The sequence below is a fragment of the Arachis stenosperma genome, unplaced genomic scaffold (assembly GCF_014773155.1).
Source record: "Arachis stenosperma cultivar V10309 unplaced genomic scaffold, arast.V10309.gnm1.PFL2 arast.V10309.gnm1.Scaffold_100028, whole genome shotgun sequence".
NCBI lineage: Eukaryota > Viridiplantae > Streptophyta > Magnoliopsida > Fabales > Fabaceae > Arachis > Arachis stenosperma.
The window spans coordinates 919134-935889 of NW_026651370.1; the positions used below are offsets into that span (position 1 = coordinate 919134).

Genomic DNA, 16756 nt, shown 5'->3' on the forward strand with positions numbered 1-16756 from the left:
AACACCAAACTTAGAGTTTGGTTGTGGCCTCCCAACACCAAACTTAGAGTTTGACTTTGGGGGCTCTATTTGTCTCTAATTTGAGGGAAGCTCTTCAAGCTTCATCTCCATGGTGAGAGAGGATACCCTTGAGCCTTAAACACAAAGGATTCTTCATTCACTTGAATGATTAGTTCACCTCTATCAACATCAATCATAGCCTTTGCTGTGGCTAGGAAGGGTCTGCCAAGGATGATGGTTTCATCCATGCACTTCCCAGTCTCTAGGACTATAAAATCAGTAGGGATGTAATGGTCTTCAACTTTTACCAAAACATTCTCTACAAGTCCATGAGCTTGTTCTCTTGAGTTGTCTGCCATCTCCAATGAGATTCTTGCAGCTTGTACCTCAAAGATCCCTAGCTTCTCCATTACAGAGAGAGGCATGAGGTTCACACTTGACCCTAAGTCACACAGGGCCTTCTTGAAGGTCATGGTGCCTATGGTACAAGGTATGGAAAACTTCCCAGGATCTTGTCTCTTTTGAGGTAATTTCTGCCTAGACAAGTCATCCAGTTCTTTGGTGAGCAAGGGAGATTCATCTTCCCAAGCCTCATTTTCAAATAACTTGTCATTTAGCTTCATGATTGCTCCAAGATATTTAGCAACTTGTTCTTCAGTGACATACTCATCCTCTTCAGAGGAAGAATACTCATCAGAGCTCATGAAAGGCAGAAGTAAGTCCAATGGAATCTCTATGGTCTCATTTTGAGCCTCAGATTCCCATGGTTCCTCATTGGGGAACTCAGAGGAGGTTGGTGCACGCCCATTGAGGTCTTCCTCAGTGGCGTCCACCTCCTCTCTTTCCTCTCCATATTCGGCCATGGTTATGGCTTTGCACTCTCCTTTTGGATTTTCTTCTGTATTACTTGGGAGAGTGCTAGGAGGGAGTTCAGTAACTTTCTTGCTCAGCTGACCCACTTGTCCTTCCAAATTTCTGATGGAGGACCTTGTTTCATTCATGAAACTTTGAGTGGTTTTGATTAGATCAGAGACCATTGTTGCTAAGTCAGAGGTATTCTGCTTAGAACTCTCTGTCTGTTGCTGAGAAGATGATGGAAAAGGCTTGTTATTGCCAAGCCTGTTTCTTCCACCATTATTGTTATTGAAACCTTGTTGAGGTCTCTCTTGATTCTTCCATGAGAAATTTGGGTGATTTCTCCATGAAGAATTATAGGTGTTTCCATAGGGTTCTCCTAGGTAATTCACCTCTTCCATTGAAGGGTTCTCAGGATCATAAGCTTCTTCCTCAGATGAAGCTTCCTTAGTACTGCCAGGTGCATTTTGCATTCCAGACAGACTTTGAGAAATCAAATTGACTTGTTGAGTCAATATCTTGTTCTGAGCCAGTATGGCATTCAGAGTGTCAATCTCAAGAACTCCTTTCTTCTGACTAGTCCCATTGTTCACAGGATTTCTTTCAGAAGTGTACATGAATTGGTTATTTGCAACCATTTTAATTAGCTCTTGAGCCTCTGTAGGCGTCTTCTTCAAATGAAGAGATCCTCCAGCAGAGCTATCCAAAGACATCTTGGATAGTTCAGAGAGACCATCATAGAAGATACCTATGATGCTCCATTCAGAAAGCATGTCTGAGGGACATCTTCTGATTAATTGTTTGTATCTTTCCCAAGCTTCATAGAGGGATTCTCCATCCTTCTGTCTGAAGGTTTGGACTTCCACTCTAAGCTTACTCCATTTTTGGGGTGGAAAGAACTTTGCCAAGAAGGCATTGACTAGCTTTTCCCAAGAGTCCAGGCTATCTTTAGGTTGTGAGTCCAACCATATTCTAGCTCTGTCTCTTACAGCAAAAGGGAATAGCATCAGTCTGTAGACCTCAGGGTCAACCCCATTAGTCTTGATTGTGTCACAGATTTGCAAGAACTCAGCTAAAAACTGATGAGGATCTTCCATTGGAAGTCCATGGAATTTGCAATTCTGTTGCATTAGAGAAACTAATTGAGGCTTAAGCTCAAAGTTGTTTGCTCCAATGGCAGGGATAGAGATGCTTCTCCCATAGAAGTTGGGAGTAGGTGCAGTAAAGTCACCCAGCACCTTCCTTGCATTGTTGGCATTGGTGTTGTTTTCGGCTGCCATGTGTTCTTCTTCTTTGAAGAATTCGGTCAGGTCCTCTAAAGAGAGTTGTGCCTTGGCTTCTCTTAGCTTTCGCTTCAAGGTTCTCTCAGGTTCAGGGTCAGCTTCAACAAGAATGCCTTTGTCTCTGCTCCTGCTCATATGAAAGAGAAGAGAAAAAGAAAATGTGGAATCCTCTATGTCACAGTATAGAGATTCCTTGAGGTGTCAGAGGAAAAGAAAAATAGAAGAAAAGAAGGTAGAAGAATTCGAACTTGATTAGATAGAGTTCGAATTGTGCATTAAGAAGGAGTAGTACTCCATAAATAGAAGGATGTGGGAGGAGAGGAAGAAGATTTTCGAAAATTCAATTAAAAAGATTTTGAAAACATTTTGAAAAACACTTATTTGATTTTCGAAAATAAAAGTAAGAAAGAAATCAAGTGATTTTTGAAAAAGAAATTGGGATTAGAAATCAAAAAGATTTGATTGAAAACTATTTTGAAAAAGATGAGGTTAAGAAGATATGATTAGTTTTAAAGAGATGTGATTGAGAAGATATGATTTGAAAACAAATTTGAAAAAAAAAGATTTGATTTTGAAAATTAGTGACTTGCCTAACAAGAAAAGATATGATTCAAACATTAAACCTTTCTCAACAGAAAAGGCAACAAATTTGAGATGTTCAATCAAATCATTAATTGTTAGTAAGTATCTTTGAAAAAGGAAAGAAATTGATTTTGAAAACATTTGATTGAAAAGATATGATTTGAAAAAGATTTGATTTTGAAAAACTTTGAAAACTTGAAAAAAAATTGATTTGAAAACAAAATCTTCCCCCTAGCACCATCCTAGCGTTAAACGCCCAGAATGGTATACATTCTGGCGTTTAACGCCCAAAATGCACCCTTTTTGGGCGTTAAACGCCCAACCAGGTACCCTGGCTGGCGTTTAAACGCCAGTCTGTCTTCTTCACTGGGCATTTTGAATGCCCAGCTTTTTCTGTATAATTCCTCTGCAGTATGTTCTGAATCTTCAATTCTCTGTATCATTGACTTGAAAAGACACAAATTAAAAATATTTTTGGGTTTTTAATAATCAAAATGCAACAAGAATGAAATAACAATGCATGTAAGACACCAAACTTAGCAGTTTGTATACTACTGACACTAATGTGAATGCATATGAGACACACAAAACACTCAAGTCAATTGAATTCAAAGATTAGAACACGAAAATCATCAAGAATTACTTGAAGACCATTAAGACACATGAATGAATGCATGCAATTGACACCAAACTTAAGATGAGACACTAAACTTAAGCAAGAAACATCAAATATTTTTGGTTTTTATGATTTTGTAATTTTTTTGTGTTTTTCGAAAATTAAGTGGAAAAAGGTATCAAAATTCTTAATGAGAATTCCAGGAATCAGTGCAATGCTAGTCTAAGACTCCGGTCCAGGAATTAGACATGGCATCACAGCCAGCCAAGCTTTCAAAGAAAGCTTCGGTCCAAAACACTAGACATGGCCAAAGGCCAGCCAAGCCTTAGCAAATCACTGCTCCAAAAGCAAGATTGATAAAGATCATCAAGCTCTTGTGATGATAAGTTGAAACCTCGGTCCAATGAAATTAGACATGGCTTCTCAGCCAGCCAGATTTCAACAAATCATCATGAAACTCTAGGATTCACCTTCAAGAATTTCGAAAAAAAATACCTAATCTAAGCAACAAGATGAACCGTCAGTTGTCCATACACAAACAATCTCAGGCATTGTTACCAAAAGCTTGCTCAAAACTTGAACAATCCCCGGCAACGGCGCCAAAAACTTGGTGCACGAAATCGTGATCACTACAACTTCGCACAACTAACCAGCAAGTGCACTGGGTCGTCCAAGTAATACCTTACGTGAGTAAGGGTCGATCCCACGGAGATTGTTGCTATGAAGCAAGCTATGGTCATCTTGTAAATCTTAGTCAGGCAGACTCAAATGTATGATAGTGATGAACGAAAATAACATAAAAGGTAAAGATAGAGATACTTATGTAATTTATTGGTAGGAACTTCAGATAAGCGCATGAAGATGCCTTCCCTTCCGTCTCTCTGCTTTCCTACTATCTTCATCCAATCCTTCTTACTCCTTTCCATGGCAAGCTTATGCAAGGGTTTCACCGTTGTCAGTGGCTACCTCCCATCCTCTCATTGGAAATGTTCAACGCACCCTGTCACGGCACGGCTATCCATCTGTCGGTTCTCAATCAGGCCGGAATAGAATCCAGTGATTCTTTTGCGTCTGTTACTAACGCCCCGCCCTCAGGAGTTTGAAGCACGTCACAGTCATTCAATCATTGAATCCTACTCAGAATACCACAGACAAGGTTAGACCTTCCGAATTCTCTTGAATGCCGCCATCAGTTCTCGCCTATACCACGAAGACTCTGATCTCACGGAATGGTTGGCTCGTTTGTCAGGCGAGCACTCGGTTGTCAGGCGATCAACCATGCATCGTGCAATCAGGAATCCAAGAGATATTCACTAAGCCTCATATGCTTGTAGAACAAGAGTGGTTGTCAGTCACCTTGTTCATGAGTGAGAATGATGATGAGTGTCACGGATCATCACATTCATCAAGTTGAAGAACAAGTGATATCTTGGACAAAGAACAAGCGGAATTGAATAGAAGAACAATAGTAATTGCATTAATACTCGAGGTACAGCAGAGCTCCACACCTTAATCTATGGTGTGTAGAAACTCCACCGTTGAAAATACATAAGCATAAGGTCTAGGCATGGCCGAATGGCCAGCCTCCCAATGATCTAAGATAGCATAAAACGAAGATAGCTACCAAAGTCTACAGATACAATAGTAAAAGGTCCTACTTATAGATAACTAGTAGCCTAAGGTGTACAAAGAAGAGTAAATGACATAAAAATCCACTTCCGGGCCCACTTGGTGTGTGCTTGGGCTGAGCAATGAAGCATTTTCGTGTAGAGACTCTCCTTGGAGTTAAACGCCAGCTTCTATGCCAGTTTGGGCGTTTAACTCCCATTTAGGTGCCAGTTCCGGCGTTTAACGCTGGAATTTCTTGAGGTGACTTGAACGCCGGTTTGGGCCATCAAATCTTGGGCAAAGTATGGACTATCATATATTGCTGGAAAGCCCAGGATGTCTACTTTCCAACGCCGTTGAGAGCGCGCCAATTGGGCTTCTGTAGCTCCAGAAAATCCACTTCGAGTGCAGGGAGGTCAGAATCCAACAGCATCTGCAGTCCTTTTGAGTCTCTGGATCAGATTTTTGCTCAGATCCCTCAATTTCAGCCAGAAAATACCTGAAATCACAGAAAAACACACAAACTCATAGTAAAGTCCAGAAAAGTGAATTTTAATTAAAAACTAATAAAAATATACTAAAAACTAACTAAAAGATACTAAAAACATACTAAAAACAATGCCAAAAAGCGTACAAATTATCCGCTCATCAGCGCGCGCCCCTTACGCGCTGCCGCCACTCTAGGCCTTTGCCCCGGGAGTTGGGCGTGCGTCAAGCCCACTCTAAGCCTCAGGCCCAACCCCATGTACGCGCGCACGCGCTGTACGCGCACGCGCCGTTGCATAGTCTGCCAATCCACGCTAGAGCGCACTACACGCTCACGCGTGGGTCTCTATTTTTCCCAGTGTACGCGGACGCGCAAGGTGCGCGCTCGCATCGATTCAAAAAAAGGGATAACCCTAAGACGCGAAGAGCGTTGCGCAGCCGCGCACTCCTTTCTCTCCCACAATTTCCATTCTTCTTCTTCTCCCCCACAACCACCGCTGCAGCAGCCGCCGTTGCCACCACCGCACGGCCAACATCCCCCCCTCACCATCAACCAACTCCCATTCGCCCTCTCTCTCATCCACTCACTCTCTCCTCCTCCTTTCGGTCAAACACTCAACCACCGCAGCCGCCATCTTCACCGCCACCGTCCACGGCGGTGTGGGCTTCTGACTCTGCTGCCCTTGCCCCAATCCCAATTCTTCTTTCCATTCACAGTTCTTCCCCGCTCCCAGGTTTCTGTTCATACTTTGTTTGTTTTTCATTGTTCAATTTTGTTAGCTTCTGTAACTTTCTGTTAGTTAATTTGAATTCAAATGTTGCATGTTAGGATTAGTTAGAAATAATTGCGGTTAGGTAGCTAGGGCTGGATAGAGGATTCTAGGCCTGATAAGTGCTCCGTTTGTGTTTATTTTCTGTTTGTTCGCTTGTATGATAAGTGCCACCTTTGAGTTGCTCTGTGTGCAATCTGTGTTGCCTGGAAGCTATCTTATTGTTGCTGTGAATAATTGATATTGTAATCATGATTGTTTGTGCCATTTTGCAACCTGGGAACGTCCAATTTTAAGCCGAAATGCTGCCATATTTTCGAGAAATTTAATTTCATTTTGCTCTCTATTACAAATTTGGGCTACCTTTCGTTATTTTCAATTTCCGGGATTTGCATGATATATTGTGACCATGATTTGTATGCTTGAAATGTTCATCTCTCATCATGCTACTAATTTTTAACTCCATTTTTTCTCTAATTCACTGCCTCATTTCCTTCCCAACTTGCATTTTAACTCTTTTAACCATTCTTTTGAGCCTTGATGATGAACATGCTTATTCTTTATGAATTATGCTCATTAGTGAACATTGAATTCTTGGGCTATTGCTGTGTTTTCTGTTCTTATTTGTTGGCCATATTTCAAGTTCCATTCACATCATGATTGCTTGTCATCTATTTTACATCCTGACTATGCTTTCTTTGCTTTGTGCTACATGCTTTATTGCTTATATTCTATTATATTTCTTTTTCTGGATGTCGGATAAAGGAAAGGCTATAGCCACCTCTTCCAAGAAAAGAAAACACTCTACACCCTCTATTCCCTCCATTTATAAGAATTATGCTAAGAATCCTCTGAATGACGAAGAAAAAGAAAATCAACTGTTACCTTCTACTGACCCAACTAAGTTCCCCAATCTTTACTGTGAGCTTCGACTTTCCAAGTATCGAACAACGAAACTGAATACCGAGAAGAAACTTGTCCTTCCCAACGATGTACGACGCTCCATTACTAGTCGGATCCTAGAGTTGGGTATGGATTTTGTTGACAGAGATTTGGGGGATATCAACATCTCTTAGGTGAAGGAATTTTATTGCAACTTCTTCCGTCCCACTTTGGATTCGGTTCAGTTGAGGGGTAGAGAGATCATGATTACTGAGACTGCTATTGAGGAGGCTTTGCAGTGCCGCCATATTCCTGATGGCACTTGCGCCCATCAGCAGGCTGAGTTGGCCATACACAGCATGACCTTTGATTATGAGGCGCTTAGGCGCGTGATTGGTTTACCAGATGCTACATGGGTTATGGATGCGAGCAACACCAAGCCCAAGGGGATGCTATTTGCTCAGCTGACTAGAGAGGCCAAGACTTGGCAGATGATATTTGCCCACTATATCTTGCCTACCACTCACTTCTCTGAGATCCCTATGGAGATGCTTCTGTTGATTGGGTGTGTTATGGAGGGGAAGGATGTCTATTTTCCTCGACTTATCCGGCAGTGTATGTAGCGGGCGCATATTCGTGGCCTACTTCCATTCCCTACTTTGGTCACGAGTATGGCTGCCCTAGCTGAGGTCCCCTGGTTGAAGGATGATGTGATACCACCACCCCCTGATGCAGATGACAGGGAGGTTACTATTCCTTGGGGTGGTTGGGTGCACGAGAAGCCACCGGCTAGACGCCGTTCTAGGGCTAGAGCGGTAGTGGGGACAGCTGGACCGTCAGCCCCTACAGCAGCCCCATCCTCCTCTACAGCAGCAGCTCCCTCTTCATCGACAGCTCCACCTTCCACACTGGAGCCTACTTATTTACTGGTCCAGCGTCTATTTCGGTTTTTAGAGCGCGAGAGACTCCATGTCAGACGCCGACTGGATCGGATGGACCAGGCGCTCATTTCTCTGGGTGCTGAGTTACCTCCGCTTCCCGACTCTCCGGCCTCCGATGAGCAGGATCATCAGGAGGAGGATGCGGAGGCACCGACTCAGCAGGATGCCCCTCCGGCTGCCCCAGACACCACAAAGACACCTCAGACCCATGCGGAGCCGGTTCCACAGCCACAGCCAGAGCCAGAGCCTACCGTTGTGCCTTCCACTGATCCTCCGGTTTAGCATCGAGGACGATACTTGATCTTAAGTGTGGGGAGGTCACCGGTAGCATTATTTGAGGACCGGTGAACATTTTGGCTACTCTCCTAGTTATCTTATTTTGCATACTTTTTGTATATATTTGATGCATTTTGAGCTTATTTTTGATACTCTTGCTATTTTGGTTCGTTTTGGATACTTTTACTGATTATTTTGGATTTTAGATATTCTGATGCTTATGGATATCTCTAGATATTTTAGATGATAGATTTCATACTTTTAGTTGAATTTTTCTTCATACATTTTTGCATATCTTTCTTTTTAGTTTGAGCTTGTGATTAGAAATCATACTTTGAATTGCAAAAAAACTTAGTCACCCTTTTTGCATAAGAAATTGGTTTTAAGCGAAAAAGGAAAGGGTGAACCAAGAAAATTTTCTTTATTTTTTTAAATATTTCAATCACAACAATGCTTAGTCAAATATTGAGATTTTTCAAGAAATCTAATTACAGGGCATTAACCCGATTGATTGAAAGAAAATTTTAGGCAAAACTTGCTTGAATTCATACTTTGTGAAGCATGTATTGAACTAAGAACACAAGCTTGTGAGACTTGACCTATTGATGTAGTTACATTTTATAACCACTTATTCTCTATTCTTGTGTGAAATTGTTCTCTTTCTATGATTGTGATCCTTGATTTGCTTGATTCTATATGTCCATTTATTTCTTGTATTTATGCATTTGTATGATTGAGGCCATTATTTCATTAGCCTACTTACCCAAATAGCCTACCTTTTACTCTCCATTGTTAGCCAATTTTGAGCCTATGCTTAACCAACTTATTCTCATTTTAGCACATTACAAACCCAAAGCGGAAAACCAATGAAAAGTCCTTGTTTGGATCTTTGATTAGCCTAGTGGTGCACGAAATTGTGATCACTACAACTTCGCACAACTAACCAGCAAGTGCACTGGGTCGTCCAAGTAATAAACCTTACGCGAGTAAGGGTCGATCCCACGGAGATTGTTGGTATGAAGCAAGCTATGGTAACCTTGCAAATCTTAGTCAGGCAGACTCAAATGGGTATAGATGATGAATAAAACATAAAGATAAAGATAGAGATACTTATGTATATCATTGGTGAGAACTTCAGATAAGCATATGAAGATGCCTTCCCTTCCGTCTCTCTACTTTCCTACTGTCTTCATCCAATCCTTCTTACTCCTTTCCATGGCAAGCTTATGCAAGGGTTTCACCGTTGTCAGTGGCTACCTCCCATCCTCTCAGTGGAAATGTTCAACGCACCCTGTCACGGCACGGCTATCCATCTGTCGGTTCTCGGTCAGGCCGGAATAGAATCCATTGATTCTTTTGCGTCTGTCACTAACGCCCCGCCTGCTAGGAGTTTGAAGCATGTCACAGTCATTCAATCATTGAATCCTACTCAGAATACCACAGACAAGGTTAGACCTTCTGGATTCTCTTGAATGCCGCCATCAGTTCTTGCCTATACCACGAAGACTCTGATCTCACGGAATGGCTGGCTCGTTTGTCAGGCGAGCACTCGGTTGTCAGGCGATCAACCATGCATCATGTATCAGGAATCCAAGAGATAAACACTAGAGCCTTGTTTGCTTGTAGAACAGAAGTGGTTGTCAGTCACTTTGTTCATAAGTGAGAATGATGATGAGTGTCACGGATCATCACATTCATCAAGTTGAGGAACAAGTGATATCTTGGACAAAGAACAAGCGGAATTGAATAGAAGAATAATAGTAATTGCATTAATACTCGAGGTACAGCAGAGCTCCACACCTTAATCTATGGTGTGTAGAAACTCCACCGTTGAAAATACATAAGAACAAAAGTGATCATTGGTTTCGGCCCCAGAGAGGGAACCAGAAGAACCAAGATGAAAATACAATAGTAAAAGGTCCTACTTATAGAAAACTAGTAGCCTAAGGTTTACAGAGATGAGTAAATGACATAAAAATCCACTTCCGGGCCCACTTGGTGTGTGCTTGGGCTGAGCATTGAAGCATTTTCGTGTAGAGACTCTTCTTGGAGTTAAACGCCAGCTTTTATGCCAGTTTGGGCGTTTAACTCCCATTTTGGTGCCAGTTCCGGCGTTTAACGCTGGGAAATCTGAAGGTGACTTTGGACGCCGGTTTGGGCCATCAAATCTTGGGCAAAGTATGGACTATCATATATTGCTGGAAAGCCCAGGATGTCTAATTTCCAACGCCGTTGAGAGCGCGCCAATTGGGCTTCTGTAGCTCCAGAAAATCCACTTCGAGTGCAGGGAGGTCAGAATCCAACAGCATCTGCAGTCCTTTTCAGTCTCTGAATCAGATTTTTGCTCAGGTCCCTCAATTTCAGCCAGAAAATACCTGAAATCACAGAAAAACACACAAACTCATAGTAAAGTCCAGAAAAGTGAATTTTAACTAAAAACTAATAAAAATATACTAAAAACTAACTAAATCTTACTAGAAACATACTAAAAACAATGCCAAAAAGCGTACAAATTATCCGCTCATCACCTAGGCTAGTGAGAGTGTTTATTATTTAACGTTGGTAAGGCTTGGGAACATTGGATGGGATAAAAAGGGGTAGTACACTTCCATATTTAGGAATTAGGAACATATTCATGTATTGATTAAATGAATAAGACCTTATGCAATTGATGTCCTTGTACAAAGTATAAGAAGAAAAGAAAAAAAAAAAAGAGAAGAGAAAAATAAAGTGAAAATGAAAGAAAAGGGGTATAGAAAAAAAATGAAAAAAAATATAATAATAAAAGGGGACAAAATGCCCCAAGGTGAAGTCCAATAAAAAGGAATCAATGCATAAGCGTTATGAATTAAAGAACAGAATGCATGAATATGTAAGAAGAAAAGAAAAAAAGAAGTGAAGAATGGGTAGTTAGAATAGTTTGAATTTGTATAGGTCAATATATAGTTAGGTGGGAAAGTCTATACTAATCAAAGATCTAAACCCTAGTCCACTTAACCATAAATGATCCTACCTTGACCCTAACCCCATTACAACCTAATTGAAAGACCTCATGATGAATGTATGCATGCATTGAATAAGTGTTGATTGTTAGAAGAAAATCAAAATTTGGAAAGTATGATTAGAAGAGAATTGAGTGGATTAACCCTTAAACACTTGAGTGAATAGAGCGGATACACATCCGGTGAGGGTTCAAAAGTTTAATCACATGTGTTCACCCATATTATTTATATTCTTGCAAGTTTGAACTCTTCTTAATAATTCAATACAATTGTGGTTTGAACTTAATTCCTATTGCCTAGCTCTTGTGCTTACACATGCTCTCTTGGGAATTGATTTGTTTGAACTAAGCATTTCCATTTGCTTTGGATAATTGCATCTAGATAAGTTCATATAGTTTAGTGCATTCAAATAAATGTCATAACCCTTAGTTCCTTCTTATTTTAGCATGAGGACATGCTAAGGTTTAAGTGTGGGGAGGTTGATAAACCCCATTTTTAGGGTTTATCTTGTATTGAATTTAGAGTATTTTGATAACCTTTTCTCGCATTTGACCTATGAATTGGCATGGTTTTATAATCTCTCCCGTATTTGTGCTTAATTGTAAAAACATGCTTTTTAAGCCTTATTTTGATGAATTCTAATTCCTCTTTGATTCCATAAGATGCCTTGATGTGTTTGCTAGTAATCTCAGGTGAAATAGGCTAGCCATGGATCAAAGGAGCAAGGAAGAAAGCATGCAAGTGGAGAGAAGCACAAAAAACCAAAGAATTGATCTCGACCAAGCATGCGCACGAGCACAAGGCGCTCGCGCGCACATTGCAGAATCGGCCAGGGACGCGCACGCGTACCGTGCGCGCACGCGTCGATGACCGCACATGACTTCATTAATGCAACACGTGCCTGGCGATTTGAGAGGGTTTCTGAACCCATTTTGGCGCCAATTGCTAAGAGAAAGGAATAAAAGGATTAAGGATTGAGGGGAAGGCATCTAAGTCTAGCATATAATATACTTGGGATTAGTTTAGAATTAGTTTAGAGAGAGAAGCTCTCACTTCTCTCTAGAATTAGGATTAGGGTTAGATTAATCTCTCTTCTTAGATCTAGGTTTAACTTTTGCCTCAATTTACTTTTCCTTCATCAAGTCTTAATCTTCTCCTCTTCCCCTTTCTAGTTATGCACTTTAACAATTGTAATTCTTCATTTTGTTTTGGATAGATTGTTGTTCATTAGTTTTCTTTCAATAATGAAATTTGAGGTAATTCATGATAATTGTGATTTCCTTGATTTGTTGTTGTTAATTCTTTGCAATAATTGTTGCTAGATTTCATTCTTGTTGTTGATTTACTATGCTTTCCTTTTATGCCTTCCAAGTGTTTGATGAAATGCTTGGTTGGGTTTTAGTGTAGATTTTGTTCCTCTTGGCTTAGGTAGAGTAATTAGTGACACTTGAGTTATCTAATTCCCTTGTTGATTGATAATTAGAAGTTGCTAATTGATTTGAATGCCTCTAAAGCTAGTCTTTCCTTTAGGAGTTGATTAGGACTTGGGGAATCAAATTGATTCATCCACTTGACTTCCCTCCATGGTTAAGATGTTAACTAAGTGGGAGCAATGAACAATTCTCGTCACAATTGAGGAGGATAACTAGGATAGGACTTCTAGTTCTCATATCTTACCAAGAGCTTTATTAGTTGTTAGTTTATTTTCATTGCCATTTACTTTCATGCCTCTTATCAAAACCCCAAAATAACTCATAACCAATAACAAGACACTTTATTGCACTCCCTAGGGAGAACGACCCGAGGTTTGAATACTTCGGTTTATAAATTTAGGGGTTTGTTACTTGTGACAAACAATCTTTTAAATGAAAGGGTTATTGTTGGTTTAGAAACTATACTTTACAACGAGATTTCATTAGTGGAATTCTAAACCGTCAAAAATCCAATCATCATGGGCTCTCATGGAGCCTCACAGATACTCGGAGCAATGTTGGAACCTCCCAACACCAAACTTAGAGTTTGAATGTGGGGGTTCAACACCAAACTTAGAATTTGGTTGTGGCCTCCCAACACCAAACTTAGAGTTTGACTGTGGGGGCTCTGTTTTGAGAGAAGCTCTTCATGCTTCCTCTCCATGGTGACAGATGGATATCCTTGAGCCTTAAACACAAAGGATTCTTCATTCACTTGAATGATCAATTCTCCTCTGTCAACATCAATCACAGCCTTTCCTGTGGCTAGGAAGGGTCTGCCAAGGATGATGGATTCATCCATGCACTTCCCAGTCTCTAGGACTATAAAATCAGCAGGGATGTAATGGTCTTCAATCTTTACCAGAACATCCTCTACAAGTCCATAAGCTTGTTTTCTTGAATTGTCTGCCATCTCTAGTGAGATTCTTGCAGCTTGTACCTCAAAGATCCCTAGCTTCTCCATTACAGAGAGAGGCATGAGGTTTATACTTGACCCTAAGTCACACAGAGCCTTCTTAAAGGTCATGGTGCCTATGGTACAAGGTATTAAAAACTTCCCAGGATCCTGTCTCTTTTGAGGTAGTCTCTGCCTAGACAAGTCATCCAGTTCTTTGGTGAGCAAAGGGGGTTCATCCTCCCAAGTCTCATTACCAAATAACTTGTCATTTAGCTCCATGATTGCTCCAAGGTATTTAGCAACTTGCTCTTCAGTGACATATTCATCCTCTTCAGAGGAAGAATACTCATCAGAGCTCATGAATGGCAGAAGTAAATCCAATGGAATCTCTATGGTCTCATTATGAGCCTCAGATTCCCATGGTTCCTCAGTGGAGGCCAGTGGACGTCCATTGAGGTCTTCCTCAATGGCGTTCACTGCCTCTTCCTCCTCTCCTAGTTCGGCCATGTGGATGACCTTGCACTCTCCTTTTGGATTTTCATCTGTATTGCTTGGAAGAGTACTAGGAGGGAGTTCAGTAATTTTCTTGCTCAGCTGACCCACTTGTGCCTCCAAATTTCTAATGGAGGACCTTGTTTCAGTCATGAAACTTTGAGTGGTTTTGATTAGATCAGAGACCATGGTTGCTAAGTCAGAGTGGCTCTGCTTAGAATTCTCTGTCTGTTGCTGAGAAGATGATGGAAAAGACTTGCCATTGCTAAACCTGTTTCTTCTACCATTATTGTTGTTGAAAGCTTGTTGAGGTCTCTGTTGATCCTTCCATGAGAGATTTGGATTATTTCTCCATGAAGAATTATAGGTGTTTCCATAGGATTCTCCTATGTAATTCACCTCTTCCATTGAAGGGTTCTCAGGATCATAAGCTTCTTCTTCAGATGAAGTGATGAGCGGATAATTTATACGCTTTTTGGCATTGTTTTTATATAGTTTTTAGTAAGTTTGAGTTACTTTTAGGGATGTTTTCATTAGTTTTTATGTTAAATTCACATTTCTGGACTTTACTATGAGTTTGTGTGTTTTTCTGTGATTTCAGGTAATTTCTGACTGAAATTGAGGGATTTGAGCAAAACTCTGAAAAAGGCTGACAAAAGGACTGCTGATGCTGTTGGATTCTGACCTCCCTGCACTCGAAATGGATTTTCTGGAGCTACAGAATTCCAATTGGCGCGCTCTCAACGGCGTTGGAAAGTAGACATCCAGGGCTTTCCAGCAATATATAATAGTCCATGCTTTATTCGAAGATTGACGACGTAACTTGGTGTTAAACGCCAAGTTCATGCTGCTGTCTGGAGTTAAACGCCAGAAAAATGTCATGATCCGGAGTTGAACGCCCAAAACACGTCATAACTCAGAGTTCAACTCCAAGAGAAGCCTTAGCTCATGAATTGATCAAGCTCAGCCCAAACATACACCAAGTGGGCCCCGGAAGTGAATTTATGCATTAATTACTTACTCATGTAAACCCTAGGAGCTAGTCTAGTATATATAGGACATTTATCTATTGTATTAGACATCTTTGGTCTCAGTTTTGTTTTATTCTTCATCCTAAGAGGCTATTGATCACGTTTTGGGGGGCTGGCCATTCGGCCATGCCTGAACCCTTTGCTTATGTATTTTCAACGGTGGAGTTTCTGCACACCATAGATTAAGGGTGTGGAGCTCTGCTGTACCTCAAGTATTAATGAAATTCTATCTTCTTTTATTCAAATGCTATCTTAGTTTTATTCCAAGATATTCATTCGTACCCAAGAACATAATGAATGTGTTGAGTTAGATAACCCTCATCATCATTCTCTCTTATGAACGCGCGTGATTGACAACCACTTCCGTTCTACATGCAACAGAGCTTGAATGTGTATCTCTTAGATTCCCCAACAGAATCTTCGTGGTATAAGCTAGATAGATGGCGGCATTTATGAGGATCCGGAAAGTCCAACCTTGTCTGTGGTGTTCCGAGTAGGATCCTGGGAATCCGGAAAGTCTCACCTTGTCTGTGGTATTCCGAGTAGGATTCCGGTAATGAATGACTGTGACGTGCTTCAAACTTGCAAGTGCTGGGCGTTAGTGACAGACGCAAAAGAATCAAGGGATTCTATTCCAGTAGGCGCGGGAACCAACCAGTGATTAGCCGTACTGTGACAGAGTGCGTGAGCATTAGTTTTCACTGCGAGGATAGGATGTAGCCATCAACCATGGGTGATGCCTCCAGATGATTAGCTGTGCGAGTGACAGCCGCATAGGATATTTTCCCGAGAGGATTGAAAGTAGCCACCGCTGATGGTGAACCCCTATACAAAGCTTGCCATGGAAAGGAGTAAGAAGGATTGGGTAAAAGCAGTAGAAGAGCAGGCGTCCTTGGGCTCTACAGCACCTCCATCCGCTTATCTGAAATTCCCACCAATGAATCTGCATAAGTGTTCTATCCCTTTTATTATTCCTTTTTATTTATTATTTATTCCAATAATCACAATTACCCTTTAATCTGCTTAACTGAGATTTACAAGGTAACCATAGCTTGCTTCATACCAACAATCTCTGTGGGATCGACCCTTACTCACGTAAGGTTTATTACTTGGACGACCCAGTACACTTGCTGGTTAGTTGAACGGAGTTGTGAATTCAGCTGCTGCCCCTTAGAAGCCTTCATCTCAAAATAATTAGAACATGGATCACAATTTCGTCCACCAAGTTTTTGGCGCCGTTGCCGGGGATTGTTCGAGTATGGACAACTGACGGTTCATCTTGTTGCTCAGATTAGGTAATTTTCTTTTCAAAAATCTTTTTCAAAATTTTTCTTTTTATTTTTGTTTTCCAAACTATATTTTCGAAAAAAAATTAATAAAAATACAAAAAAAAAAATCACAAAATCATAAAAACCAAAAATATTTTGTGTTTCTTGTTTGAGTCTTGAGTAAATTTTTAAGTTTGGTGTCAATTGCATGCTTTTAAAAATTTTTCTTGTATTTTTCGAAAATTCCATGCATTCATAGTGTTCTTCATGATCTTCAAGTTGTTCTTGACAAGT

The 16756-nt window shown here is 40.7% G+C and overlaps 1 protein-coding gene and 1 non-coding gene across 2 annotated transcripts; both read left to right on the plus strand.

Moving 5' to 3' along the window:
- Positions 1-1622: 1622 nt before the first annotated feature.
- Positions 1623-1730, plus strand: LOC130959978 (small nucleolar RNA R71). The gene has a single exon (XR_009078950.1). It is a non-coding gene; the product is annotated as a small nucleolar RNA R71 (small nucleolar RNA).
- A 6023-nt stretch (positions 1731-7753) lies between these two features.
- On the plus strand, positions 7754-8305 carry LOC130959950 (uncharacterized). The gene has a single exon (XM_057885346.1). The coding sequence runs from the start codon at positions 7754-7756 to the stop codon at positions 8303-8305; it is 552 nt and encodes a 183-aa protein (XP_057741329.1).
- Positions 8306-16756: the final 8451 nt, after the last annotated feature.